The sequence below is a fragment of the Acipenser ruthenus genome, chromosome 11 (assembly GCF_902713425.1).
Source record: "Acipenser ruthenus chromosome 11, fAciRut3.2 maternal haplotype, whole genome shotgun sequence".
Classification (NCBI taxonomy): Eukaryota; Metazoa; Chordata; class Actinopteri; order Acipenseriformes; family Acipenseridae; genus Acipenser; species Acipenser ruthenus.
Window position 1 is genome coordinate 38,304,866 of NC_081199.1, and position 26,712 is coordinate 38,331,577.

Consider the following 26,712-nt stretch of genomic DNA (forward strand, 5'->3'; position numbering starts at 1 on the left):
TGAATTTGCCACACCTCAAATGCAAATAGATCAGCAAAGCTCTCTAAGTCCCCCTCAACACATGATGGCGCTCCTATTTACAAACCAAAACGGCTTTATGTCCTATTCAAGCCTCATCTATGCTCCCTGTCATTTTTCACGGTTTCTGCTCTGTGGTCGATTGCTTCTGGCTTTGGTGTCACTTGTATTTAGTCCGACTTGACAAACTATACAATTACACCTACAAGTAGCACAGCTTAGTCTTATCAATTAGGTGCCACAAGGTAGATAGCATTTTTAAGGATGTTAGTTAATCGAGTGATTTAGTACTGTTCAACATACAGAATAGCAAGTAGCTAGTACAGAACAGTTTATTCGCCTTGCTGTACCATAGAAATATTATTACCACAACTACGGTTTAGTGCTTTAGAGCAATACTGTTACATATACAATCCACTCTTGAATTATTTATATCTAACATTAACGTGTCTTTCATAATGGTTAACAACACGTGTTTTATGTATATGTTTCTGCGTCAAAATTGATAGGAACTTCAGTCGAGCTGAAAAGTTTGTTTCTGGATTAATACACCTTGTGAATTTTGAACAGGTGACTCGATGGCTTGCGAAGAAGCCGTGTTAACAGTGCGTCTGGTGCGTTCTTTTGAACACCGGAATTTCAAACCTGTTGTTTTCCAAAACGTGTCTCTGGACCAGACTGTGAAGGCGTTCATTGCCTTCGTAAGAAATGGTAAGGACTGCCCAATTTCAACAGCGGAGTCTATACATTTAATACGTCGTTTTCAAATTCGGATTTGCTTCCTGTGCTAAATGAATGCACCTTTTCCTTCCAGTAGACTTAGTTACATGTCTGCCAAGATTTCTAAAAGGGCCAAAAAATTAAAGCTATATCGAGGTTTGGTGAATGTAAATAAAATATATTTTCTGATTTTAAATTGAGGGCTGGACTGCAGGGTGAACTGTGGAAGTATGTAAATGTAATAAAGAATTATATTTTAGTGTAACATTGGACACTGTTTTAGACACTGTGACAAACATATATGCATACAAATGATCTATGGCAATGCATATATGCATACAAAATAGCATACGTAAATATTTTGCTAGAAAGGGTCTTTACATTTATTTATACAATTAACTTTTCCTTTTCTCTAGACATTACTACTAGGCCAGGACTTCCTCCCCCATTTAAGAAGCATGCATATGGTAAGTTACTTTTTATAACCCGTTTCTGCATCTTTGTGATGTGTAGACTCTGCTATACAGTTGGTTCCAGGTAAAACAAATCTAAGTAGTCATTTTTCAGTATGATTAAATAGCTAGTTTCACATTTGAAACTAGCTTTGCTGTTTTGTAGATACTGACAAGTCTTGCTAATGTTGTTGCATTCTGTGATGTTGACCCTTATTTCGCTTGGCATGACCCACCTTTTCACATACAGGCTCCTTCTTTTATACGTGTGTGTGTGATATATATATATATATATATATATATATATATACACACACAAAAACAATACACATTCGTATTTAAAGTGTTTTTTTTCTTTCTTTCTTTGTAGACACAATGAAGATCATTCACCAGGCACATGGAGCAAAGGTAAGGTTTGGCCATATATTTTGTTTTATTTACTGCACTTTGCCAAAACAAAACTACTTTAGAGTAATATTATTTAATACACACTTCTCTTTTGGCTTTTATGTACTGTATCAATTGGTGAACCACAGGTAGACTTGCTACAAAGTGTCCTGTCACAAGCTTAAGTATAAAAAGATCTCCTCTATTACTCTGATAATCCGAATTAAAAAAAGAAAACAAACCCCTTTTGGCCTTTTCAGACAAATGAATTAGTAATGAGTTTGGAAGATGATGATAAACTTCTATTGAGAGAAGATACCACTTTGAAAGCAGCGGGAGTAGGTAAGAATGAATCCAATGAGTGTACTGTAATTAAACTACTGTATGGGTGTGATGGTTGTGGTATTAATTTAGTCTCTTATTGAAGGTATTGATATATTCCACATTTTAATAATGACTTTTTGTATCTCTTCTTTTTGTAGCAAATGAAACAGAACTAGCTTTCTTCTGGAAGGAAGATTACGAAAGATACAAAGCAAACCCCATAACTATGTGGTGAAAGGGACGTACATGCACAACGGTTTTCAATTTTCTTTTAATATTTAAGCTAGATTGATTCCCTTTCAGTCTGATAAGAAACTACTGTATTCAAACTAAGGAACACAAGTTGTACCTGGCATTGGTTAACAGCTATTTTGTTTAATTGCATGAAATGATTTAGCCATGTGGTTTTGACCTGTGGTTATAACATGCATACATGAAGACCACCTATTTGTTGTTTAAGGGTAAGTTTTTCATTTTATGTGGCTTTGTATTGCTTCATGTTTCCAAACCATGATATGCCAGTACTTCGGCTCACATGTGTCTCATTCAGGATACTGGCCTGGAATCACTTCTACAGCTGCCTTTATTGTTGGGCTTGTACTCCTGTGTCTGCTGGCTGTTTGCAGCATTTTTTTTTTTTTTTTTTTTTTGCATGGAGAAGTGCTACAGCTGCATGTCAATGTGAAGGTCTGCAAAACACCACTGCATCACAGCTTGCTTTTGAAGAGGTTTGATAGAACAAAAGTGCAGTGTCTCTAAGTAATCTTTAATTTGATATCATTTTCTCAATACGTTTCTTGCATGTTTTACTTTAATTCTTCTGTGCACTTTTGTTATTTTCAGAGTCAACACCTTGTTGACAAGCCAGTTTGTTTAAGCCCAAGTTTTACTTTTTGGGACACAAGCTTTCTCTCCTAATGAACCCCGATTGCCACTATATCCCCCCCCTGTGAGCCAGAACTATTAAATAACAAAATATTACTACAAAACACTCGTAGAAACTTACTGGAAGCATTTAGGCTTTATTGGTATAATCTTTTTTTTTAATTGCCAACTTGTATACTGAAAGATGATTGTCTACATTAATACAGTTTGTAATTCATATTCCAAAACAACATAAAAAAAAACCTTAATACCGCCAGACTTGTAACAAAGTTCTCTACTTTCTACAAAGTTAGGTATTCTTGATTTGATCGGTGTGGATGTTCTTTAGATTATTGCTGGCAAATGCATTTATACGTGCAAGATAAAAATCAAAGAAGAATGCCACACCTTTTCTGTGAACAATGTATGTATATAAAAATAAAAAAGCAAACTGTTTGTAGCTGAAATGTCATGGTCAATAATGTACACTGTAGCTTGACGTTAAAGCTTAGTCTGATTTGTATAATGAAACAACTATGAGTTATAACACAAATTGAAGTAATTTAAAGTCTGTACACTGACTTTGGAAAATCTATTGTGATTCTTTGAACTGCATTTTCACCTGAACTGGTTCAATGAGGAAGAAGGCTTGCTTTGTTTACTACCTTTGTAAGGGATTAGCAATATTCTGTCATGGAAACTTGAGATATGTTGCATTACATTAGATTTTACAATGAAAGTGTCATTTTTTTTGCCTTGTAGCATGATGTACAGCAAAGTCATTTTAGTGTATATGACCTAGATATCAAAGTTAATAAAGCAGACAGCCCAACTACTACTTAAATTGAGAGTTTTAGGGGAGACTGGAAGCATGGTCTAGATTTGTGTTGCTGGGAGTAAAAAAAAGAAGTGCTTGAAAACTGCTTTTGGGGTTTGCCAGCTGGGACTGCAGTAACAGTGAGTGGGTATGTGAATGTGTGTGTGTGTTTAGCACGCACTGTTTCTGTCACACATTGCTTGTGTCGTCATTGCTGAAGTCTTCAGTGCAAAGACCTGACTCCTCGGATAACTGGAACCTGACGAATCGTCCCTTTTCCCAACCTCTTCGGATCTGTGTCAGCCTTGTATTCACACAGGGTAACTGCAGGCACACTTTACAAAGCAGGACGGCACAAGGCACAACCAAAGCAAGTGTGAATGTTGGAGGCAGGTAGAACTTGTACTGGCTTCGGTCAAATGCTTTTTTCCACCCAAAGGTTAGTGTGTGGAGTGTGGATATTACCAAAGCAGTGTATCCCAGTTTGGACTAAAAACATAAAAAGAAAAAAAATTAAATCATTCATAGTACAACAATTAGAATTCTAACATAAAACTATAAGACACTAAATCACGCAGACAAACGTTTACTATTGCATTGCTCTACCTGACTTTTCTTTTTTTTTTTCAAGTGTAATTACGTGTAAGGTCATCTCAAAGAGTTACGAGAGATGTTGATTTTTTCCCCCAGTTTCTGGAGATTAACTTTCTTATGTAAAAAATAAAATATTGTGGTTAAAATGCTGCAGCAGTTTAACAATTCTGTGTACATTAGAATGTTACGTAGTGCAGGGAATACTCCTGGCGATTCCCTCTTTGAAAGTGAAACATTAATACTATTCTCAAACCAGCTACGGACCTGAGATACTTGCCCATGAAGTTGTATGTGCAGCTTGTAAAAAAATACATTCTGTTTTAATGTCATCTTTTTCCCCAGTGAGCCCTAGGTATGACAGGCACTGCAGATTTCTTTGGCTTAAATCTGAAGGAGTACCAGTATGTGACTAATCTTACACTGGGAGGATTAGCTGAATGTTAATACCAAGAAAAGTTCAACAGCAGTAAGAAAAACTAAATCCCTTATAAATGGAACCATTATTGCATGTACGCAATACAAACTACTTTGATAGTTTGACAAAGGCAATGACTAAGAAGCTATATTGTATTTAGTATCTTTCTTTTTGACCATTCACCCATTAAAAAGTATAACGCAGTCAAATTCTTCAGTTCTTGAAGGTCAAAATGAGAGTATGCCATCTCTCAAGGACAGGTGTGTCGCTACGTCAGTACTTTTTATTGAGGCGTTTCCATATCTGAAATGGAGTTTGCGCATTTACAAAAACGTATAAGCTTCTCTTACAAGGATGCTTAATGGTCAACAGACTAATTCAAACTCACTTGAATGAAGCTAAACTCTCTCCAGTTAAGGGAATTCCCAACAGAGGGCAGTGAGGCAACTGCTAGCAGGGAAAGAGCAGCCAGGGCCAGAATTCCCAAGGAGATGTAAAGTTCCATCCGCCAGACCTCCTCCTCCACCCAGGTGTTCTCTACACCGTCCTTAACCTGCCAACAGAAAGATCAGTGACTTCTGGAACAGGAAAGCATGCAGTATTTTAGTCTTTCTGCAATAAAGTTCATTATATTATCACCGTGGAACTATTTTGCAGTTACTAATGTGGCCCACCGGTATAGGCATACTTGAGGTATAGAACTGAAGCTCGGTTAGTGCAATTTTTTTTTTTTTTCCCCACTACCACAAAGGTGCTAATCTTGATACAGACATCCGCACACTTTAAAATCATTAAAATTCTAGTGGCATCCTAGTTCATCTACTACTCCATTGATATAAGAGAAAACAAAAGAGAGAATTTGAATATCCTTTACCACCAACTTTGTCATAACTAATTAGGCTGTTAACCACAAACTATGCGATGTCTGCCACCTCCCAGCATGTGCTTCTGGGTGTGTGTGAGGATGAGGCAAGTGTTCACAAATAGAATGTTGCCAGCTGTTTCTAATGCAAGACTTATGCATAGAATTGGGTGATGCTGATGAATTAATTTCTCTAGAGGGCATTGGGTGCCTGAATAATAAAATATTAAAAGAACCATTATTGAATTTCTTTTAAATGTCTTGCAATAAAATAGCTTTAATTCCTCACTTTTTGTAATGATTAGTAGTATAAATTATAGATTCCAAAATACAAAGTAGTTTGCTTTTATTATTCTATACTGTTCTTTACATTTTCAATTGTTTTCATTGGGTTAAGGATTTTATTTATTTTTAATTCCTTGCCATGTAATGATCTTTAAATGTGTCATTAAAATACAATTCCACAAGGGGGCATAGCATTGTCTTGATGGATTCAAAATAAAGACAATTCTTTTTTCAAATGTCACATAAAGCAGATTAAAAATGAATGCACTGAGACTCCCACAGTGAGCAACATGACCTCCGGGGTTAGCAGTTCTGTTTTTCCAGACATTTTAAGAAGTCAAAGAAAGCATTAACTAAAGGAGATTCCAGCAGCACATATGGTACCAGTGTGCCTAAATAACTTGCACAGGTTTACTGCTTCATGTAGAGAGCTATTAGGATTTATAAAGAAATCTCTGCATGTTAACTTGTAAAAACCTAGACTGAATCTCAATAAAAGCTGTACTATTTTTTTTTTTTTTTTTTACATGTTAATACCTTGGTACACTATCATATTAAACTAATTTTACTAGTTGAAATTGATGAGTTCTGTTAAATTCTGTTAAAAATAAATTAAACTACAGGGTCCCTTGACGGGGCTGCAATGGTATTTTGTGGAAGGGCTTTATAAAGAGACCTTGCTAAAATGTTTATCTACCTGTACCTGTCTAAAGGCTGCATTCAACAGCAGATAGCGAGCGGATCTCCGCATTGGGAGGCACAGACTGTACACAGCATGCAGTGCAGCCGACAGAAAACTCAGCAGGCCGATTTGCTTCCTGTGCTTCAGCCACTGGTCCAGCCAGCCTGGGAAGCGCCTGTACTTGGTGCCGTATCGTAGCTGCAGAAAGGCTGCCAGGACTCCAGGCAAGTAAACCAGAGAAAGCATTACGTAGGCCACACAGGGCAGCGTGACGTTAACAAGTTCAATTGGCATTTTGTAAAAACAGTGCTCCCCCTTGGTTACGTAAGGATGGATCACACTTCTGGTGAAGTTGTAGGCATAGAAGAACACAAAGAGACCCAGGGAGAGCATCAGTGGGGTCTTCCAGGATGGGAAGAGGCGCAGAGGGGTGTTTTCAATCTCTCTGGCAGACGACAGTGAGCCCATATCCACAGGGATGAACCCCATGCTCCGTGCAATCTGACACACTGTACCTCTGGCCTCTTTGTTATCACTGCAGACCAGGACCTGTGGAGGCAAGAAGCAGAGGTGTGGGTTTTTTTTTTAATTTTAAAGAGCCCTTCTCCTTATTTAGTGAATTTATCCTACAGTGGAATGCATGCAATTACCTGCTTGTTACCATCTTTTGGACCTGACTGCAAAGCCCAGGCTGATATAACGTTAAATCCCTTTACGACCATACATTTCGGAAACAGTGAGGCCAGGTACTCGGCATTTGATTCATGATGGTGGTTCAACTCTGTACTGTTACTGACATCGACCAGTATTTTACCCGCAAGAGCCTCCTTTAGATCACACAGCGTGGAGTAGTGCTCCCGAAACACTGCCACGAAGATGACATCCGTCTTGTTTACAGCGTTTTCTTGCGTAGTGACTTCAGTTGTAGCAGGAAACAGGGCCACGCTTATTTTTGGATTCCGGCTCCCAACCACCACCTTAAACCCAGAGCACACAAGGCATGTCGCTAAAGAACGGGCAAAGTCTCCACTTCCCAATATCCCAACAGTCATACCACTCAGCTCTGAGTAACTCAGTTCACTCTCAGACTTTCCTAACAGAGGTTTAGACATTTCTCCACGTGTGATTCCGTTTCTAAAAGGAAAGAGAAAAACAGTTGAATAGAAACATGCCATTCAACATTCATGATCCTTAATAGTGTGCAGCTATACCATTTAAAATAAAAGGTCTTACAGGACAATAAGAAAAGAAAAAATCTTATGTCTGGTTTCTCAACAAGCATTTGTATCCCCTTAATGATCTTACATTTATTTAACACAATACATAATTAAGAAACCAATTCAGAATCTTTAGTAACCTGAAGTACAAAATTCTTAGTAATGTTTAAATATGTACATTATCTGAACTTGTATGCCCACTTAAATATACATTAACTAAACAATGCCTTTTTGTTTAAGTGATCCTGTCAAGTGGTGTATCAAAGTTCACTTTAAGGTGTTTTTTTCATGTCACCAACACAACTAGATTCATCCCTTTTCAAGTTCTTGTTACACTGCCAGGTTGTTCCCTCTGCATTCCTTTTTGAGACATGCAGAAATTCTGCATAAGTGTGCCATGCAAAGGAAGCAGTTTGGTTCAGCTATAGGCACCCTTACTAAGGTTTGTTTTCACCTTAGTAACATACTGGATTTCCTCTAGGATTCATCTGCTGCATTTATCAGAGCATAAAATATTGTATTAACTTTTTGAAGAGAGCCCATTCATACTGACGATGCCCAGTTCATAATTCTCTAAGTTTTACAAGGTGATCCGAGTAGGTCAGATAAACAACTCCCCTGAAAGTGTGACAAAGTGTGACAGTTTTATGTTATGTTATAAAATAACCCCCAACACTGTAGTAGAATTAATTTAAGCCATATATGCTTAAAAACTAAAGAAATGGTAGCAAAGAGCAGGAATAGTCCAACGTGAGCGCACACCTTGCCTTGGAGGGACCACCCACTTTGGAAGCCAGGCAGCATTCCATCTTAAAGTCTGTCCAACCCTTGGCCCCCTATATGAAATTGTGTAGGCTGGAATTGATCCTGTAGTTTTTATAAGAGTCTGCTAACAGTCATTAACAGGAAATCAGTCGACCCCATGTGTCTGTTGAAAGAAGATCTTGGGGGAAGGCGAGTCCATCTAGTTTAGCTGCCTGAAGGGGAGGGCATACACTTTACTGCACCAGAGAGATGTTTATCTGCACCACCCGCTAACAGCAATTTTTATTTGGGCTTGTGATAATTAAAATTTAAATAAGATATCTGTGTCCGTCAAACGCCCCTCATTAGCACCATATACTATATGCAAATATAGTAAACAGTGTAGGTTTCTAGTTTTAATAGAATGAAATTTGTAAATACAAAAGTTTTCTTATTAATTATTTATTTTTACTGACAAACAGAAAACAGATTACATGCTAAAGGAGGCAGACAACAAACAGATGGAAATGTCTCAAATGCATTAATCCAGACAATCTCTCTAGAAGCAAAACTGTTTTAATAATATCCGAGTGGCAGTCTATGTATGTGCAGGGAGGAAAAAAGTAGTAGTCAGTCAGAAATAACGAAGCTTCCTCGGCCATTAAATGCGGTATTTGCAGTCTGTTTGGTTAATCTTACGTCTGGTTGTTAATTTCTAAAAATTAAACGGCATTGTGTTTTTATGTTAAATATTAAAAGAAAGACATTGGGTGGTATGTGTTAAATCATATTTCTGAGTTTGTCACTTTGCTTTCAAACTAATACGAAAAGCTGCTAGTACTGTATTTTTCTGTATTTTCTATGCTTTTAGATGAGTTTTTGTAACATGTTACCTAACAACGTCCTTCCCAAAGCACATTTCTTTTACCACTAAGTAAGTTATTGTAGCATGAACACTGTGGGAAGCATTGTTTTTTTTTTTTTTCTCTCGTTATCTAATTTCAATACATTCTCTAGCCTTGACATGTCTGGAACATTGTAGGCCAACTAATCTCTTGCGTTTTTCTACAACATCAATTAAAGTTTTACAGTCTTAACTTTAGCAGAATCCTACAAAAAAACATGTAGCTACTTATTCGTTTTAAAAATTCTACCTATTACATTGCAAACGTTTTGGGGAAAAAAATACAAAATCACACATCATAGAATATACAGTTAATAAAAATGTATTTCTGCACAATTTAGTTTTCACTCTGAAAAAAAGAAAACGCGAGAGGCAAAATGATTTTATAGTTACCGGATTTTCTGTAATTCTTTTTTTAGATACACTTCAACTGTTATGAGGTGAGACAAACTCCAGGTCACCAATGCATTTACAGCTGTTGCAGGCATTGAGTTAATTTTGATCTGCTGGCAGCGGCTATATTAAAAAGTAATTATTACTGGTAAGTGTCACATTTACACATCTGTGTAGTCTGTCAAGGGATGGATAAGGAGACTGCAGTCTATCAACCCCTAGGAGGACCCGGTCTTCACATGTGGACCTCTGCATAAGAGATGACAGAAATCAGGCAGTCTGCCACCAAAGTGCCTTTTCTCGGGGACACGATTGTTGCTAAAAATGATATAGCCAATGTAAATGTAAGTTTTAGGTATTCTAGAATTACTTTATCTTATTTGTTCATACCAATAAATATAAATATGATCACACTGCAGACAAATTAAAAAGTTCTTAATGTACTTAATATGAACTAAAATTGGCGCTGGGCATTAATGATCAATCCTAACCTTATTTAGCAGACGCCTTTATCCAAACCTTATCCAAACCTTGTCTTCACAACCCAGAAATAGCACAACGTAAAACGCTACCAGTTACAGAGTTAAAAGAATAAGCTCTCATGTTTCTAGAACTTTTGTTTCCAATTTTAGAGGAAACCTTTTTTAGCTGTCGATTCCTGCTTTGATCTTTCAAGTAAACTGAGCATACAAACTAATCTAGAGTACACTTTGCCAAACGAGCCACAACCTAAAAAAACAGACAGCAAGAACAACTTACATAGTTTAAAATACTAGCCAATTTAATTATCTTTTACCAAAAATGTTGTGTTCGGTTTTTTTTTCTTTTTTTTTTTGTATGTTTACTCACATAACTTCAGCAGCGTGCTCATCGGTACTTCCTCATTTCGCTTTGACCTCACTGTGTTCCGCCCATCCGAAGGTAGGTGGAGTGGCCTAGTACTGCATAGTGTTGGCTGTGGATAAAATGGACGTGCAGTCTTATCTCATTTTCAAACACCTCGTGTGTTTAACGACTAAACAACTGGTGTTAAAAAGATAATAAAAGCAAATATTCTGTCTACAAATATGCCGAAACAGAGTAACGTTGATATTAAAAAAAACATATCCTGTTCCTTGTATTAAATATGGAGTAAATACTGTGAATATGTTATGATTCAAAGTAAATACTGTGAATATGTTATGATTCAAAACATTTTGTCCCACCTAATTAAATGAATGCCATACAATAGATGTTCATGTGCAGCATGTGAAAGGGAGTTTTGTGAATTGTGAGCCAGAACACATTTAAGATTAGAGAGTGGGTTGCAGAAGCTAAAGATATAATATAATACAAACTTGTTATTTAATTCTTTCCACAGGTAGTGGTCTCGGGTCAACTCCTGGATTCAACGACTACACTAGTGATTCAAACTACACACAGTACTCCACTGCAAAGCTTAATTTGGATGAGTAAATTTTGTACTTTGAATAATGTCAATTATTTATAAGCAGCGGTGTTAGTTTTATTGCTGTGGAAATCAGTAATCGAATGAATTTGTAAAATTGAATATAGTTCTGTTATCAATATTTAAGGTCCGTTTTCCTTTTGGTTCATTAATTGAAGGTATGAATCAATTAGTTTACACTAAACAGTACAGGTAATATTGAGTAGAGACCAGCGTCTGGCATTTTGAATGAGAGTTTCCAGCAGGATTTCCATACTGTTGCAGATAACAGTGCACGACTGTATTAGCATAATGACAAAAATACAGTAATGCAAGAAAGAAAATACTAAATCAAGGGCGGAAAGGCACTATGAGGGTAAAATCATGTATTATTCTAGCCTGAGTCGAAACTGAAAATATAAAATAGAGCAAAAAGTAAACTATGACTCCAGGTCAAATCATGTCAACACTTTTTCATCAGTTTGCCTTTGCTGAATGTAGAAGGTTAAAACCCCAAGGCTAGTGGTTACAGCTGTGTTTTATTGATGGGTAGTTTAGGAGAATACAAACACAGCGTTGTGTGTGTTCTGCCTAAGATATGAAGGCAGCTAGTAGAGTACATTCAACAAATCAACTTTACAAGTGGTTCATTTTTAATAAACGTTTGCTGTATTCTAAATCGGAGGCTGCTTACCCAAAGGAATTTTTGCAATCCCTTCACATTGGGCTTGCAGTCTAAAAACTGTAAAATGGTTTGTTAGATCTCATAATACATAGCAAATACATCTGCAGCAAATCTACATTGAATCTCAATAGGAAAGACCTTGCATGGTAGACTGCTGGCCAAACTGCTTCAGTGAACATGGAGGTGACCTCTGACCTCTCTCTCTCTAAATAAATAAATACAAATGCTGTTGGATTGCAAGTTTCTGCAAATGGGTCCAATTTACTGTCAGAAATCACTCTACCATCTGTTAGCACCAGGTAGCTCAAGTTGTGTGTTTATCAAATACAAATAATAATAATACATTAAAATAATGTTCAGCTGAATTGAGCTTCCCCACATAAGACACACTTCTGTGATGTGTTTTTGATCTCTGGAATGGATATTTAAATCTTGGAGTTGCAATAAAGACGTAAATGGAGAGACCATGTTTGAAGACCAAAAAAACTGTTACATCATTGTATCTTCTGGTCAAGTGGATGATTGGGCATGACAACCATTGATTTTGTCATTTCTCTTCCTGAGGAAAAGCTAAAATTGTCCAGTCAGTACCAGCGGCAATGTGTGATGTGTTTTTTTTTTCTTTTCTGTTGAGGATTTTAGATTTGATTCTCAGGCTTTGTAGGTTGCTGAGCATTTGGCATCAGAATGCAAGCTGACACCAGATTGCATTAATACTGAATTTACTGTCATTGCATTCTGGACAGAGTAAAACTATTCTGACTAAGCTGGGAAGGGGTCAAAAGTGAGGGGCCCTCCCCCTACATAAAAAAAATAATAATAAAAGTGCCATGGATGAAGGCAAACCTGATCATTGAGCAGTGAGTCCTGGAAAAGAGCCAAGAAGCGATTTGAGCCCTGTTGCAGTATCGTGGAGACAGTAGTTTAAGGATTTAAAGACTTTAGAGAAAGGCAGAGGAATAGTACTTGGCAATCTGCCACTATTAACACAGTTTCCTCTATGCTACAGTGTTGTGAATGGATGCAAGCTTTCAACACGATGTCTTCTGTTGAAACACAATTTGCAGATGCATTCAGTACAAAGCTCACTTTGAAATGTGCAAATGCCCTGTGCAATTTGAAACCGATGCACAAGCTTTAGTATTAAAATAGACTGTGACTCTCCTGGCCATTTGATAAGTGATAACTAGCCATAAGTGTCTTTTTGGATCAATTCATAGTTGAAAATTCCATCATTTCAGATATGTGGGATGGTGTGGAAGTGTCTAAGCACGGTATATGTTTCATGAACTTATATATAATAAAAACAAGTTCCCCTGGTGGTTTATTGAAATCCAATATATAACAAATAAGATATCAATAATTCCTCTGTCCTGGTGAAGTTCTGTGCACATTTAATGTCTAATTTGTTATGTTTTGGATGTGTATAACCTACCATTGTAAAATAAAAAAGGAAAGCATGTTTTTTTACTGTATGAAATGGCATCCTAAAAAAATAAATACTGGCCACTCTGACCTTTAGTGGTGAATATCATCTTGTATCTTACACAGCTCCCTATGCCATATATAGTTATATATATTGTAGTATTTCAGGGAAACAAACAAGAGGCAGACGACCGCAGCAAGATCTCATTCAAATGTTTACTAATTCCATGTCAGGACACCACAACACAGCCCCGAGCTGCTCGCATGCAGCTCCTAAATAGAGATCCCTCCCTGAGCCCTATTGGCTCACACACACCACACAAGGGCACATTTACATACACACTGACCAATCAGACCCTCGGTCCAGCGCAAGCAGCTGACTGGCTGAACCGAACACAAATCACAGTGCAGCCAACACAGACCCCATTTACATACAGCTGCACTGTGCATGTGACACCCCAGGCAGCATGCGAGCACTGCCTAGACACAAAACATTCTTTACTCACAGATTCATGCAGGGTGACACACAAATGGCGGAAAACACAGGACAGCACACACACACACTTAGCACAGATCGCTACATAGCTCACCCCTCAAGTTCTCTTCGTCCCCGATTGATCTGGAGCTGGCCTGACGCCGGCAATCTGTAGCTGGTCCCTGGAACTGTGTGCGCGGTCTGCTACTTCAGGAGGAGCTTGGGTCCCATCCCCCGGCTGTGCTGACAGGCTCTCCCGGGAAGCGACCGCCAAGTTGTGGGCACGGTCTCGGTGCTGTCAGCTGCTTCTGGGGAGGTTGGACCCTGCCCCTCCCAGCTGTGCTCTCATGTCCTCCGTGCTGCAACCATCTGTCAGGGTGAGAGGAGCGGTACATATCTGCCGTCTCCTGCTGGCTGGACGAACCCTGTCGTTAAGTGTAGGCGTACTGTGCTCCCTCCAACTCCTCTGTCTTGCCTGGCCAAGCTCCCTCTGACTCCACTGTCCTGTTTGGATGGGTCCTGCCATTCTGCGTCGGTGTGACGTGTTCCCTCCGGTTCCTCTACTCGTCCTAGACAAGCCCTGTCATTCTGCCTCGGGCGCTGCGCTCCCTCCGACTCCACTCCCGATCTCCATCCAGTGAGCCGACTCGATCCCGCTACCACTCTCTGGAGACGCTCTGTTCCTTTACCGGCATGCACTCGACCCCCGGATACTTTTCAGCGCTCGCTGGAATCACTGATGTCTCCGATCACAGCTCCAAACCCCCCCCCCCCCGAGGAATATATATATTTTTTTCTTTTTCATCTTGCCCTCGCTGTTAAAAGCGAGTGGGCAGGGCCCCCCCCCCATTAAAAAGTGAGTGGGCAGTGGCCCGTTGACCCACCAGTCTCAGGCGCCTATGGTCTGGACATTTAAAAATGTGTTAGGTAACTTGTCAAATTTCTTTGAATAGCTTAGTAAGTTTACTATGATGAACATATTTCTAAGATGTCATTGCCAAGGTAGATCTGGCAACCGTTATTTGCTGCTCTTGTTACATACAGAGGTTGAACTGACAAAAAACAATATGAGCTGAGAAACAGTGTAAAAATAAAACCTCTCCAAAGTAGCAAGCATCCCACCCTTTAAACCTCCTGTAATTGGGATTCTCTAACCATCTTTATTCTGACAATACACAGCCTATGAGAAATTGCATATCATAATGACTAGAGCCGCGATGACCATAGTAGAAACAGTCAGGTTAAAGAAACAAAAAAATGAAACATTTTAAGAAAAGTGCCGATGAAGCCTGAGGATAAGAGGAGTTTGCTAATGGTTAGCACCATGTTGCAGAGTGTTAGTCTGTCACAGTTAACCTTCTTGTACATGCTATTTCAAATTGTACATGCTGACTCTTTTCCAGAGGTCAGACGAGGCCTGAGGCTTGCTAGTGGAGATTTCTCTCATTGTTATTTAGGGCATGAAGGCCTTATGCTGAACAGTTCCCCATGCAAAAGGGCTCATATGTGAGAAGGTCATCTATTGTGAAGCAGCAAGACATTTCAGACGGGGCATGAAGAGCACCATGGATATCTTACTGCAAACTTCATAGGAGAGATCAGACCAGGACCTGGTTTGCAGAGCACTAGGTATTTAAACTGTACTAGTGCACTTAAAGAGATTACAAAGGAATATTCTAAACATCTGCTGGAAGAGAAACAGGGAGAGCATGATGGTTGTCTTGAGCCTGGTGGTACACTAGATTCCATTGAGTAGCTTTGGCTGTGCGCTGAAGGCAGCACATAGAAAGGTTGATGCATTGTTTCCCTACACCTTTGTACATTTTAGGGGCATGCACTTGTAACAAGTAGCATTGTGTGATGCAGATTCAAACCCTGATGGTGAGATCCATCCTGTTACGTTGGTTGGTACTTGATATGAAAGACTGGCTGCAGCTGATCAGCACAATTGAGGGGCAGAGTGCAATGGGCGGTGTTGTGTGATGCACTTTGGTGTCCTTGGTTGCAAAAAGTAGCAATAGTTTAAAGGCAGTAGTCACCTTACCATTTTAGGGGAAACTATTTGCAACCCATGAAATGATAGGTGATCACTTTTTGATCTATAGAAAAAAACACAATTTTGTACTGCTAAGCAGCTGTGGTGAATTTGGAGTTAATAATAGCAGCTGAAATTGTGCGGTCTGACTCATGCAAGGATACAGAATGATATAGTAGTCATGAATAAGAAAATGTCATTTTTCTACCAAGTTAGCAATTTACTATCTGTCTCCCTCCTGGCACATCAGTTTTCCTGATGTTTACCAAGCAAAACATTGTGAAACATTGTGTAAACAGAGGAGCTTTGATATTAACCTGTTTAGACGAGCAGGTTGTCCTTCTGCTAAATGTTGTTAGCCTACATAGGTATTTTAATGCCAAACTTGTCTTTTCTGACAGCATGCAAAATGACATAGAAGAAAAACAGATTATTTACAGACTATTGCAAATATATTTTCTATTAAAAAATGTGGTAATACTGCCAGCAAATATGTTTGTTGTGAGCTTTTACTTGGTTTGTTTTAGATATTTCTTACTGTATTTTCTTACTCTAATTCAATATCTAACATTACTAGATTCATTTTTTTGTGTAAATTTTATCCTCAGTTTCTTTTTCAAATAATTATTGTTATACATTTTGTCCCACCTAATTAAAAGAAAAGAAGAATATTAACCCATTTGATCTAAACACTGCTGCCCTAATCTTCATTCCCCAGTCACATCCCCTAAAAACAATACAATGATGCCTCATTTTTGTAAGCCTACTTTTCAGTTTAATGGTTGTTGTATGATAGCTCATGCATGTAATATATTGTAATGCCCTTTTGTAGGGTTTTTGATATTCTATACAATGTGAATCACAAATGACCCGTTGACATGTCTAAGTCCTAGTTAGAGTTGTACACTGGTATCCTTTTTGATAAAGTATCAGAGTAAATAGTTTAAATGTGTCATATTATTTTTAGGAGTGATATAATACAATGCTACTGAATGTACAGATATTTCAGTAATGCCCTGTCCTTGAACCCACATCAACTTTTGGGAAATTTGTGATCGTATACCAGTATTTTTGAAAAATAACACTTGAAATATAAATGTTGTATCGAATTGGCACTTTTCTTAACACATAGAGTTTTTTTTTTTCCACCAGCTTCAGCAAGCCCTGGAGAAAGTTCATAACCTGCTTGACAGATTCAGTGCAATAGTCCCCCTTTAACTGGGCCTTGAGTAGTGTATCCAGCTCCAGCAACAGCCATAAATCCATCAATGCTATTAAACCCATGTGGCAATCTGCAAGAAGTCTTCTTGGATAAAGGCGTCTGCTAAATAAACAAATAACAATTATATATATATATATATATATATATATATATATATATATATATATATATATATATATATATATATATATATAGCAATCTAGGTAAAGTACCTTGCTCAAGGGTACAGCAGCAGTGTCCTCCAACTGGGATTAAACCCACGACCCCCCGGTCATGAGTCCAGAGCCCTAACCACTACTCCACACTGCTTTTTATCTTTTTAATGATATTCTTACGGCTAGGCAAGTAATCACACCAAGATAAACCCCAACACAAACAATCCAGCAGAAAAGACAATACTTAAATATAATACAATACAGTTAAAACAAACTCATATCCAAAGAATGAAATCATATCCTTCAGGCTTGTACGTTTTCCCTGGCTATCTATATTTGCCTGCACACTGTGATCAGATACAGAATGCCCCAAGTGTACATGTCTTTGTAAATTACAGTTGCAATACTGATCTGGCCACCATTTTTCAATGTTTCTCTCACTTTGCATCAGCTCAACATTATTTACATGGCAGCGGTTTGTGAAGTTTTAAAGGGGAAATTCAATTCCAAAAATGAGGGGGGCACCAATGGGTGGATTTCAACCTATAGAAAAATGCAAAAAAAAACAAAACAAATATGCTTACAAGCAGAATCTTCACACAAACACACAAAAAAATTATATCTAACAGAATATACCCACACTACAGTAGTTTTCCAAGCAATTCAAAGAAGCAACCTTTTTGCTGATATTTTTCGCACCATACATGATATGACATTGCCATCTATATAATATTAAACTATTGTTTGTTTAGCCCTGTGTTTGTAAATGCTAAATTGGTGTCCCTGTTATAGTTTACTCTGCGAAATGTTAAGGCAGGAATTCAACCAATCATTATGAAGTCCTTGTTTGCAAAAATGTCCCAGGTCTTGCCTTTCATCCAGTTTCAGGGTGGAATGTTTTAGTGTCGCAAAGGGGCTTGGTTTGTAGGCTACTGTACCCAGTTTGTGTCAGCCATATAGTTTTTTCGACAACCCCAGCTATTTTTTTTTTCTTTCTAAAACCACAACCAATATCCCTGACACAGTGCTGGATTGCTTCAAGTTCTGGTGATGATAACAATGAAATGTGAATTGCAAAAGTGAAATGTGAATTTTAATTCAGCAATTAAAATGAACTTCATATTTTCATGATTAAATGTAAATGACTGTTTAATAAACATGATATTGAAACTCACTTTTTTTTTGCTTTTCAGATTAGATTACGATAAGGTCTTACTGTATCTCAGGGCTGGTCCTTATGTTCCCCGTCCTTTCAGATACATGCGATTTTATGAAAATTAAACACTCTCTTTTCCTCATGGAGTGGACTCCCCTATTCTGCAGAAAAAACTATTACAAATAATACATTTATTATTTGTTGCTTTCTTTAACAGAAACCACATGGTACACTTGAGAATATAACTCATTAGTTATAACAAGCAATAACAGGTTCTGGCAAAATTGTCATTATTAATTTTCACTGAAGAGAACTCCATACTACTTCTCCCACGGTTGCTTTTTATGTACTTCTGAGAATTTTCTCCACAGAATCCCTTTCACTCCCTTTGAGTGTTGTACAGTATAAACCCTCTGAAAAAAGACGCTCTGATTTATTGTTCTTCTGCTTCTCTGAATAAATCCTAAAGCTAGCGATTGGAAGTGATGTACCTGGTTAGCTCCTTGGATAATGTATTTGCCAAGTGAATCCAGGGATTATGATGCAGTGTCTTGTTAGTTTGGGATTACTGAATGTTTATTTTAGAAAAGGTTTGTATGGTTTGGTCTTTGCATAAATGTGCAAAATAAGGCAAACTGTAGATACTTGGCTCTTTGTAGGCCTGGGTTCAAATCTGACTCAAATCAGATTTGTAAGGCACCTTTTACAGCAAACATTTATTTTCATTTTCAATTAAGAAAATAATATCTGATACATACTAGGCTAAAGAAAGAATGCCTGACACCCAGGTAGTCTGTTACACTCGCACTTCTTGTTTCACCTCAGCAGTGTCTTTAGGATCAAAGCATATCACTGTTTCTTAGAACAGAAAACTCATGTTCATTTCTAGTAGACTGTGACCCACATCACCAAACCATCTTGAAACAGTTCAGTCATTGCTACTAACAGCATGTTTCCACGAGCAATGTGAACTATGAACTTGCCGTTCCCTTTATATTTCCACTTGCAAAAAGGAAGCTAAGATGATGACTTCGCTAGTTATTTGACTCAGGTCTAGTGGCTATATCTGTGACATCCATGTGGCAGTGAATCACTGCCTGTTTTCAAGCTGTATCATCAGGCAATCGGTAGTGAGACTTTGAATGAGTTACAATTTGATATTAAAGTGTTATATATACAATAGATGTTATTACATTGTAGCATCATATAGGTCTTATCTATGCTCTAAAGTCTTATGATAATGTACAGCAAAGATTCCAAGGGGTATGACTGTTTATCATACATTACAAATACCAAACCTACAGAATCCAATAAAATAAATGGGAACCTGAAATCACTTGTAAATATGTTATACAGTGGCTATGAAGATCAAACTTAGCACACTGCCTGTAGTAGCAATATATGATATCTATCTATCTATCTATCTATCTATCTATCTATCTATCTATCTATATTTTTGTTGAATATTTTAGAGGACATAACATTAAATGTATGCTTATCAATAGAGTGGACAATCAGATATTCAAACACTTATTAGTTGTCATGCATTAAAAAAAGAAATATGGCATGCACGGAAGAATAACGAAGAATACATACATACATACATACATACATACATACATACATACATACATACATACATACATACATATATATATTAACATATGCAAGTATTTTGCCTTGTATGCATTAATATTTTTAAATGAACTTCAGTATTAATTATTAAGATCTTTGCAGGCAGGCCTTGTTTTAAATGTTAGGTAGAGTGTGTAGTAAAACTAATTGGCTGGTTATCTAATGTGCCTCCCCTGATATTTTCCTTTTGGGAGCCCTTTGAAAACAAGATTATGCTGGCAGATTTGAGCCTGTCCTTGTTTGCACAAATTAAAAATAAAATGAAAAAGATAACGCATCTGCTATGGAAAGTCAAAATGACCAACACAGAGCTTTCTTTACTGTCAAAATGTTCCAAATATTATGGGATCGCTATTATGTACAGTGCTTGAAAATTCTCTATAAAAGCTGTAAAAGTCATTTGTGGTTTGTTGCTGTTGTTATTGTTGTCCCAACCTTGCAGCAGTTGTTAAAACATATGCAATTAATAACAGGGATTAGGGAACATAATGTATCTTAGATATGCCTCATACTGTATGTTTCAAATGTCCATTGAAATATGAACTAGCTGTTGGGTTAACATATTTTAGGGTGCAAGAAAATGTAAAATGAAATATTGCTGGAGTTTGTTATAGTGTACTTCACTAACATCGGCAATACATCTCTTAGTAATAAACCACCAGGAAAACAATGATTATGGTCACAATACAATCCTATACTGAATTAAAATCAAATGTTGTCTTTCTCCTTTTATTTCCTTTTGACAGATTAATAGATCTTAATTCAAGCAGCTTTTGGGGCTTTTTTTGCGAGGTAGAGAAAACACCATTTCCAAATAATTAAATTCCCTTCGAACTTGTAAACACATGGATTGTGTTGACACTCGTGCTGCATTTCCCTAACACCTTTGAATATGCTCAGCCCAGACAAACTGATGAAAGGGTCCTTGTTGGATTGTGAGTGCTGAGTTGACAGGGAGTTGGGAGGGGGTCTCAGATCCCAACGAGATACATATGTTCCCAATGCAAAAGCAGACAACTTTGTCCCTTGAACATCTTATCAAATAGTGAGGAGAGAAGGCTACAACACAAGCTTGACTGGAAAAAGGGCAGCTTCCAATAGAGAGCCCTGTGCTTTTTCAGAAAGTACCAGTAAATATACCAAATCAAGCCCTCAGTACAAGTCATCTTGAGTTATGAAATACTGTACCTGCAAATGAGCACAGAACTGAAGTTACACTTGTAAAGGTATCAATCCCCTTCAAGCAGTACTAACAATGACCTGTTTACAATAACAGATGTTCTTGGTTTCAAAAAACTGGAACTCATTAAGTACTTACTCTGATGGGTTCAGTTGGTGATGGAGGCAGCATCTTGGATAAGATTGCTCCCACAGAAATGGTCAGAATCCTATGAAAAGGACCATTATCCTTAATTTAAAAATCTCAGTGGATAAAATGCAATAGAAATTCATGCAAGAATTATTATTATTATTATTATTATTATTATTATTATTATTATTATTATTATTATTATTATTATTATTATTATTATTATATAGCAGCAGTCGTATCACTAGAAGCTGAAAAGAGAAAGAACACTGGGCTATAAACATTTCTTTTTTTGTTAGTTAGCAGGCAGCTTAGTTGATGAGACAGAGTGTGAAAAGCTAAATCCTGGCTTCAGAAGACAGGGATTAACAGATCTGCTACAAACGTGAAACCATCATCTTGACGAAGATTATATATGGTCTAAAATCATTTAAATCATGATTGCATTTATGAAAAAGTACTAGAATATAGTATGTTCTGACAGCATAACATACTTTAGTTCTATGCTTATTACCTGCATTAGGCGCCTCACATGCCTACTAGTTTAATGTGCTTTCTGAACATGTAGAAAATAGAAGGTAATAGAAGCTTAAGAGCCACAGATTAAAACGCTCTCTTTCAATAAAAAAATACCTTTGAGTTATAGTCATACAGACAAGTGCACAGCTAAAGATACTGCTGCTGGAAAATGAAACCCTTAGGCCACCTACTTGGCACCATATTGATGAAATTGCCACAATCTGATATATTGGAGAACCACGTTCTTTTAAACACATTTTAGTGATTAGTAATATAATGTATATGACTGTTTAACTGAAAATAGTTTATGAATTCCGTATTGTAACCAGGAGCCTTTTCACAAAACAAATCTGTTTTAAGGGTTTTTTTTTTTTTTTTTTTTTTTTTTTTGTTAAAACGCATTTTCGTTCATTAAAGTGTCAGGAAACCCTTTATAACTGTTATAGAGAGGGTTAGACTTTGAGAGATTGTATAGAAACACTGCAAAAAGTCCTAAACAAAATCCTCCTTAAAACAGTCCCTAAAGTTCTGTGCATCGAGTCCTGTATGTGCTGTCTGCTGTTCTCAGGACCCTTGTGGAAACAAGAAGGACTGTACATCGTTTATGCCGGTGTGTAAAAGCGAAATGGATGGGCGAGTAAATGCATACACAACTAAACATCTAAAAACACCCTTACCTTCTTCTTGTAAATCATCTTTTAGTATTAAATAAATAAATAATTATTTAAATAAATAAATAATATATACCTATGTAATAAGATTTAATGCTGACCATGTGAACCACCCCCTAAAGATGATGCTATAAGTTTCTTGCTCAGATTACAAATGTTATACCTTATTTCAGTAATTACAAACTTTACAGTACTTATACCGGTTCACGTTTAGAGTAAGTATTGGGGAAATGACCACGTTTAACAATAATTTCACTGATTTGCTTTTATCTTGTTGTGGGCTGCATTTAGAAGAATCAATCAAAACTAATAATAATGATGGTTAAGTGAAAATATGAAAATAAAGTTGCCTCCGTAAAGCTTGAAGTTTATTTATTTATTTTATTTTAATGTTAGATAATGCCAGACGTTGTTCATGACCCACAGTGCATGTGTGCATATTCCACGCTTCAAAATATATTTTAGAAGCCTCAAGAAAAAATAAATAAAACAAAACTGGTTTATGTTTAAATAGTTCAAATCCACAACTATACCCTAATTTGTAAGTTGTGGATAAACTACACGTCTATAGCTAGTGGCATTGATGAAAGACGTGTTGTCTTATCAATACATTTTAAAGTGCGAGGGTGGATGTGCTTGTACCTCATGTGTCAGTGGTAGAATTGTGGGTGGAAAACAGCATCGTGGTAAATATAATGCAAAAACTAATTCATTATCATTTATTGGATTTGTAGGGTATTGAATAAACTATGAGCTGTACTAATATGACATATTTCTCTCAGCTTTGACTTAAAACCGTTTACCTAGCTGGTGCTGAAGAACAGCTCCTTTTCAGCCCGATAATTATAAAATGCAAACGGCATTTGTCACAACATATTTTGCAAAAATTGAATCAAAACACAAGAGGCACTGCAAACTAAACCGCCCGAGAAGAAATATCCACAGAATTAGATGTAATTGATGCTGAAACAATACAGAAGAATTGGATCTCTCACATCACTCACAGTTCAAGTTTGCTTATGACATAAATAATGTTAGAACTATAGGTTTAATTTGACATTATGCTACGTTTACTTCTGTTATATTTTCCAGTTGTTACAGTAAATGTGACCAAACTGTTTCTAAATATAAATAGCTTAATTGAACTAATTTGGGATCAGTTTCGTAGTACCACACTGTATATATTCTCTTTGAGAAACTTAATAAAATAACGCAATGACGAGTAACAAGGTTCTGATTAACGTATAGCGTCATAGCATTCTAAATAGTTCACACTGCAAAACATGTACTGCACAATATATTCTTAATACATGCACGACAATGTTCACGCGTTTGTAATGCTTTCTGATTCAATATTCTCTCAGGTAGGTATAATGCTCAGGGATTTGTAATTCATACATAAAGATTGCATGATTATTGTTTCACCATTAATCCAAATTGCAACAGGCTTTGCCCTGTAGTACTTGTTACGTCAGTGTTTTTTTCCCTTGTTGCAGAAGGCTGTGATTGCTTCTAGGTTTCTCTACTCAGCTCCAAGAGCCATCTCTAACCCAGCCATGCCAAGATGAATACTTCCCATTTTTGCTCTCTGAAGCATAGTGATGCTGGCACAGCTACAATTGCCTAAGGTAGATCAAGCTTAAGGTTAAAATAAATTAGTTGTTATTGGAAGAACAGCGTTGGTCTGTTTCATCCACTCTCTTTTTGTTGAAAATTTTAGACGCTCGCAACCTTTCACCATTACTTCCCAAAGCAAGACGGACTTTCTAGCGCTTGCTTCTCGGATTTTCCAGAGGAAGCGACTCGTTGCTGCTGTGGTTGGTATCGTCATGGTGTTGATTCTTATTATAGCTATACCGCTACTGGTCCAGAGTTCCAAGACCTCGGCTCACTACGAGATGATGGGAACTTGCAGGATGATCTGTGATCCTTACAGTACCAAGCCCAGCAGTACTGCGGGGGAAGTCATGCAAGATTTGAGTGCTATTCCTCCTCCACCGCCTTTTGTTCAAGGGACTAGTAAAGGGGAACCTGGGCGCCCTGGAAAACCGGGTCCCCGGGGTCCACCTGGGGAACCTGGTCCGCCAGGTCCAAAAGGACCTCCCGGAGAAAAGGGGGACTCTGGAAAACCTGGGTTCCCAGGAACATTGGGTACAGGAGGTACTGAGTCAAGTGCCCTTAGTACAGCAGTAAGTGGCACCAAGATAGCTTTTTATGTGGGTCTGAAGAGCCCTCACGAAGGATACGAAGTTCTTAAGTTTGATGATGTAGTGACTAACCTGGGAAACCAGTACGACCCAGCAACGGGCAAGTTTACCTGCCACGTATCTGGGATCTATTTCTTTACCTACCATGTGCTGATGAGAGGGGGCGATGGAACCAGTATGTGGGCAGACCTTTGTAAAAACGGACAGGTTAGTATTTGACCACCACGATAAGTGTTTGGTTTAGGTGTCCTATTAGTCTTGTAAAATGTGGCGCATGATCATTTATGTTACTGTATAGACTTCACAAACATATTTGTAAATACTTTCAATAGTAATTATCAATATTATTCTTCAACAAGCGTTCAAAGCGGTTTGATTTAGTTCAAATAGAAATGTAAACTACTTCATGAATTTGTAGTTATTGTATAGCACTTGAACTCCTGCCTGAAACATTCAAACAACACCACTGTTCCACAGGGAGCCCATTTAAAGCACCATGGCGCGCACAGCTTCAAACTAGAGTAACCCTTTATCCTCACGTCTTTACAGTAGTTTGCTTCCCTTTGTCCAATGATATATAAAACATGTTGACAATTCCCACAGGATATTTATCCTTATTGATTTATGTATGTATGTATGTATGTATGTATGTATGTATGTATGTATGTATGTATGTATGTATGTATGTATGTATGTTTGCATTTACGCATGTTTGCATGTATGTATGTATTTATGTATTTATTTATTACATTTTAAACAAAACTCGTCCATTTCTTGATACGGGTATATGGGTAATTCGTCGAGATAACTAAACGCTTCAATAGTAATCACCACAGATAATTCCCATTACTCGTCATTAACTAACGTTGTGACTCCTGTTTGCCATTTGCAGGTCCGCGCCAGTGCTATTGCCCAGGACGCCGATCAGAACTACGACTATGCCAGCAACAGTGCAGTCCTTCACCTAGACTCTGGGGATGAGATATATGTGAAACTGGACGGAGGGAAAGCACATGGAGGAAATAATAATAAGTACAGCACTTTCTCTGGTTTCATTTTATATCCCGATTAAATATCTCAAGCCAAGATGAGCACTTGTAACGTCTCCACTTTAACAGCTGTCTCTACGGGTCATTAATGCTTTAATGCTTAATTTCATACATTTTTGTGGAAAACTGCAAAGGTGTCAATTTCTTCCTGTTCCAGCAGATAGCCAGTAATAACGACGTAGCCCTTGAGACCATGTGTTTGAATGTGACCATATTTTGCTTGACAGTCTGTGGTGTATTTATTAAGAAACAAACAAACAAGAAATCTAATTAAGAAAGGCTAAGAAAGGAAAACAAATATATGGACAAGGTTATGTTAATGGATTTTATTTAAACGTGTTCTTCTTTAAACATCCATTATTTCAATAAACGTTATGTTTTCTATACTGTGGCTTGTTCCAGTTATTTATGTGCAGACATATAACAACAGAATATGTCTAGATCAAGTGAGGGGCCAGTGTATATTTAATTAAAAGGCTGGATATTAAAAAGCAAATCGTCATCTTAAGTTTTACTGTAAATTTAATTTGAGCTAAACATCACTTAACTGCTTTGTAGCCTATAATAATTTAAAACCTGAAAAACTGCAATGATACTTGAATCCAAAGACAAACTTAACTTATTGATGCTATTATCCGTATGCACACAGAATTCCATGGTTTTTAAATGTAATGTACCTGTAATGCAAAAATAAAGCCCTAATGTGTTTTTTTATTATAAACTATTGGAAACAGTTTTTAATAAGTACTATTGAGCCCTGCAGCAGCTTATAGTATAGTAAAATTATTAAAAACATTTCCTTTAATAAAGAATACGTAACAGTATTTCATAATTATCTACCACTGTTGTGCCATAAAACACAACAGGGGGCAAATAAATTAACACATATTTCAAAGTGCTGTCACTGAGCAATACGAAACAGAGCTGCTGCGTGTATTTGAAATCCTCTCTCAGCTCAATCCTATTCAGAGCATTAAACCTTGGGGAGGCATATCTTGTTTAAATTAAAAAAAAGAATAATTAAAATGCAGTAGCATTACTAGGAGCAATAAGGTATATACCACT

At 37.3% G+C, this 26,712-nt stretch overlaps 3 protein-coding genes across 5 annotated transcripts; 2 read left to right on the plus strand and 1 right to left on the minus strand.

Annotated features, from left to right (window-relative positions):
- The first annotated feature begins 140 nt into the window (after nucleotides 1–140).
- On the plus strand, nucleotides 141–3,457 carry c11h2orf76 (chromosome 11 C2orf76 homolog). The gene is made up of 6 exons (XM_034044553.3): nucleotides 141–263; nucleotides 589–729; nucleotides 1,155–1,205; nucleotides 1,561–1,598; nucleotides 1,838–1,919; nucleotides 2,060–3,457. The coding sequence occupies exons 2-6, from the start codon at nucleotides 597–599 to the stop codon at nucleotides 2,134–2,136; spliced, it is 381 nt and encodes a 126-aa protein (XP_033900444.2). The 5' UTR covers nucleotides 141–263; nucleotides 589–596; the 3' UTR covers nucleotides 2,137–3,457.
- Nucleotides 2,908–13,935, minus strand: LOC117426674 (metalloreductase STEAP3-like). 3 transcript variants are annotated; one of them, XM_034925278.2, is made up of 6 exons: nucleotides 13,805–13,935; nucleotides 10,528–10,633; nucleotides 7,071–7,554; nucleotides 6,442–6,969; nucleotides 4,980–5,144; nucleotides 2,908–4,071 (listed from the first exon to the last, which is right to left on the minus strand). In XM_034925278.2, the coding sequence occupies exons 3-6, from the start codon at nucleotides 7,530–7,532 to the stop codon at nucleotides 3,772–3,774; spliced, it is 1,455 nt and encodes a 484-aa protein (XP_034781169.2). In that variant the 5' UTR covers nucleotides 7,533–7,554; nucleotides 10,528–10,633; nucleotides 13,805–13,935; the 3' UTR covers nucleotides 2,908–3,771. The 3 variants fall into 3 exon arrangements, with proteins under 3 accessions (XP_034781169.2, XP_058889868.1, XP_058889869.1); XM_059033885.1 differs by lacking the exons at nucleotides 10,528–10,633; nucleotides 13,805–13,935 and adding an exon at nucleotides 9,679–10,019; XM_059033886.1 differs by lacking the exons at nucleotides 10,528–10,633; nucleotides 13,805–13,935 and adding an exon at nucleotides 9,679–10,049 and having other exon boundaries at nucleotides 3,933–4,894.
- A 9,977-nt stretch (nucleotides 13,936–23,912) lies between these two features.
- c1ql2 (complement component 1, q subcomponent-like 2) lies at nucleotides 23,913–26,338 on the plus strand. The gene is made up of 2 exons (XM_034045565.3): nucleotides 23,913–24,805; nucleotides 25,491–26,338. Exons 1-2 carry the CDS (start codon nucleotides 24,221–24,223, stop codon nucleotides 25,668–25,670), a joined length of 765 nt encoding a protein of 254 aa, XP_033901456.1. The 5' UTR covers nucleotides 23,913–24,220; the 3' UTR covers nucleotides 25,671–26,338.
- Nucleotides 26,339–26,712: the final 374 nt, after the last annotated feature.

What these genes read in the sequence shown, in the direction of transcription:
- c1ql2 (XM_034045565.3), top strand. Translation starts at nt 24,221, where the DNA reads ATGGTGTTGATTCTTATTATAGCTATACCGCTACTGGTCCAGAGTTCC. An exon ending in ACCTTTGTAAAAACGGACAG is followed by an intron (nt 24,806 to 25,490) that starts GTTAGTATTTGA and finishes TGCCATTTGCAG; the next exon opens with GTCCGCGCCAGTGCTATTGC.
- LOC117426674 (XM_059033885.1), bottom strand. Translation starts at nt 9,773, where the DNA reads ATGCCTGCAACAGCTGTAAATGCATTGGTGACCTGGAGTTTGTCTCAC. An exon ending in CAAAAGATGGTAACAAGCAG is followed by an intron (nt 6,970 to 7,070) that starts GTAATTGCATGC and finishes TTGCCTCCACAG; the next exon opens with GTCCTGGTCTGCAGTGATAA. An exon ending in TGAATGCAGCCTTTAGACAG is followed by an intron (nt 5,145 to 6,441) that starts GTACAGGTAGAT and finishes TTCTGTTGGCAG; the next exon opens with GTTAAGGACGGTGTAGAGAA.
- c11h2orf76 (XM_034044553.3), top strand. Translation starts at nt 597, where the DNA reads ATGGCTTGCGAAGAAGCCGTGTTAACAGTGCGTCTGGTGCGTTCTTTT. An exon ending in CATTGCCTTCGTAAGAAATG is followed by an intron (nt 730 to 1,154) that starts GTAAGGACTGCC and finishes CCTTTTCTCTAG; the next exon opens with ACATTACTACTAGGCCAGGA. An exon ending in TTTGAAAGCAGCGGGAGTAG is followed by an intron (nt 1,920 to 2,059) that starts GTAAGAATGAAT and finishes TTCTTTTTGTAG; the next exon opens with CAAATGAAACAGAACTAGCT.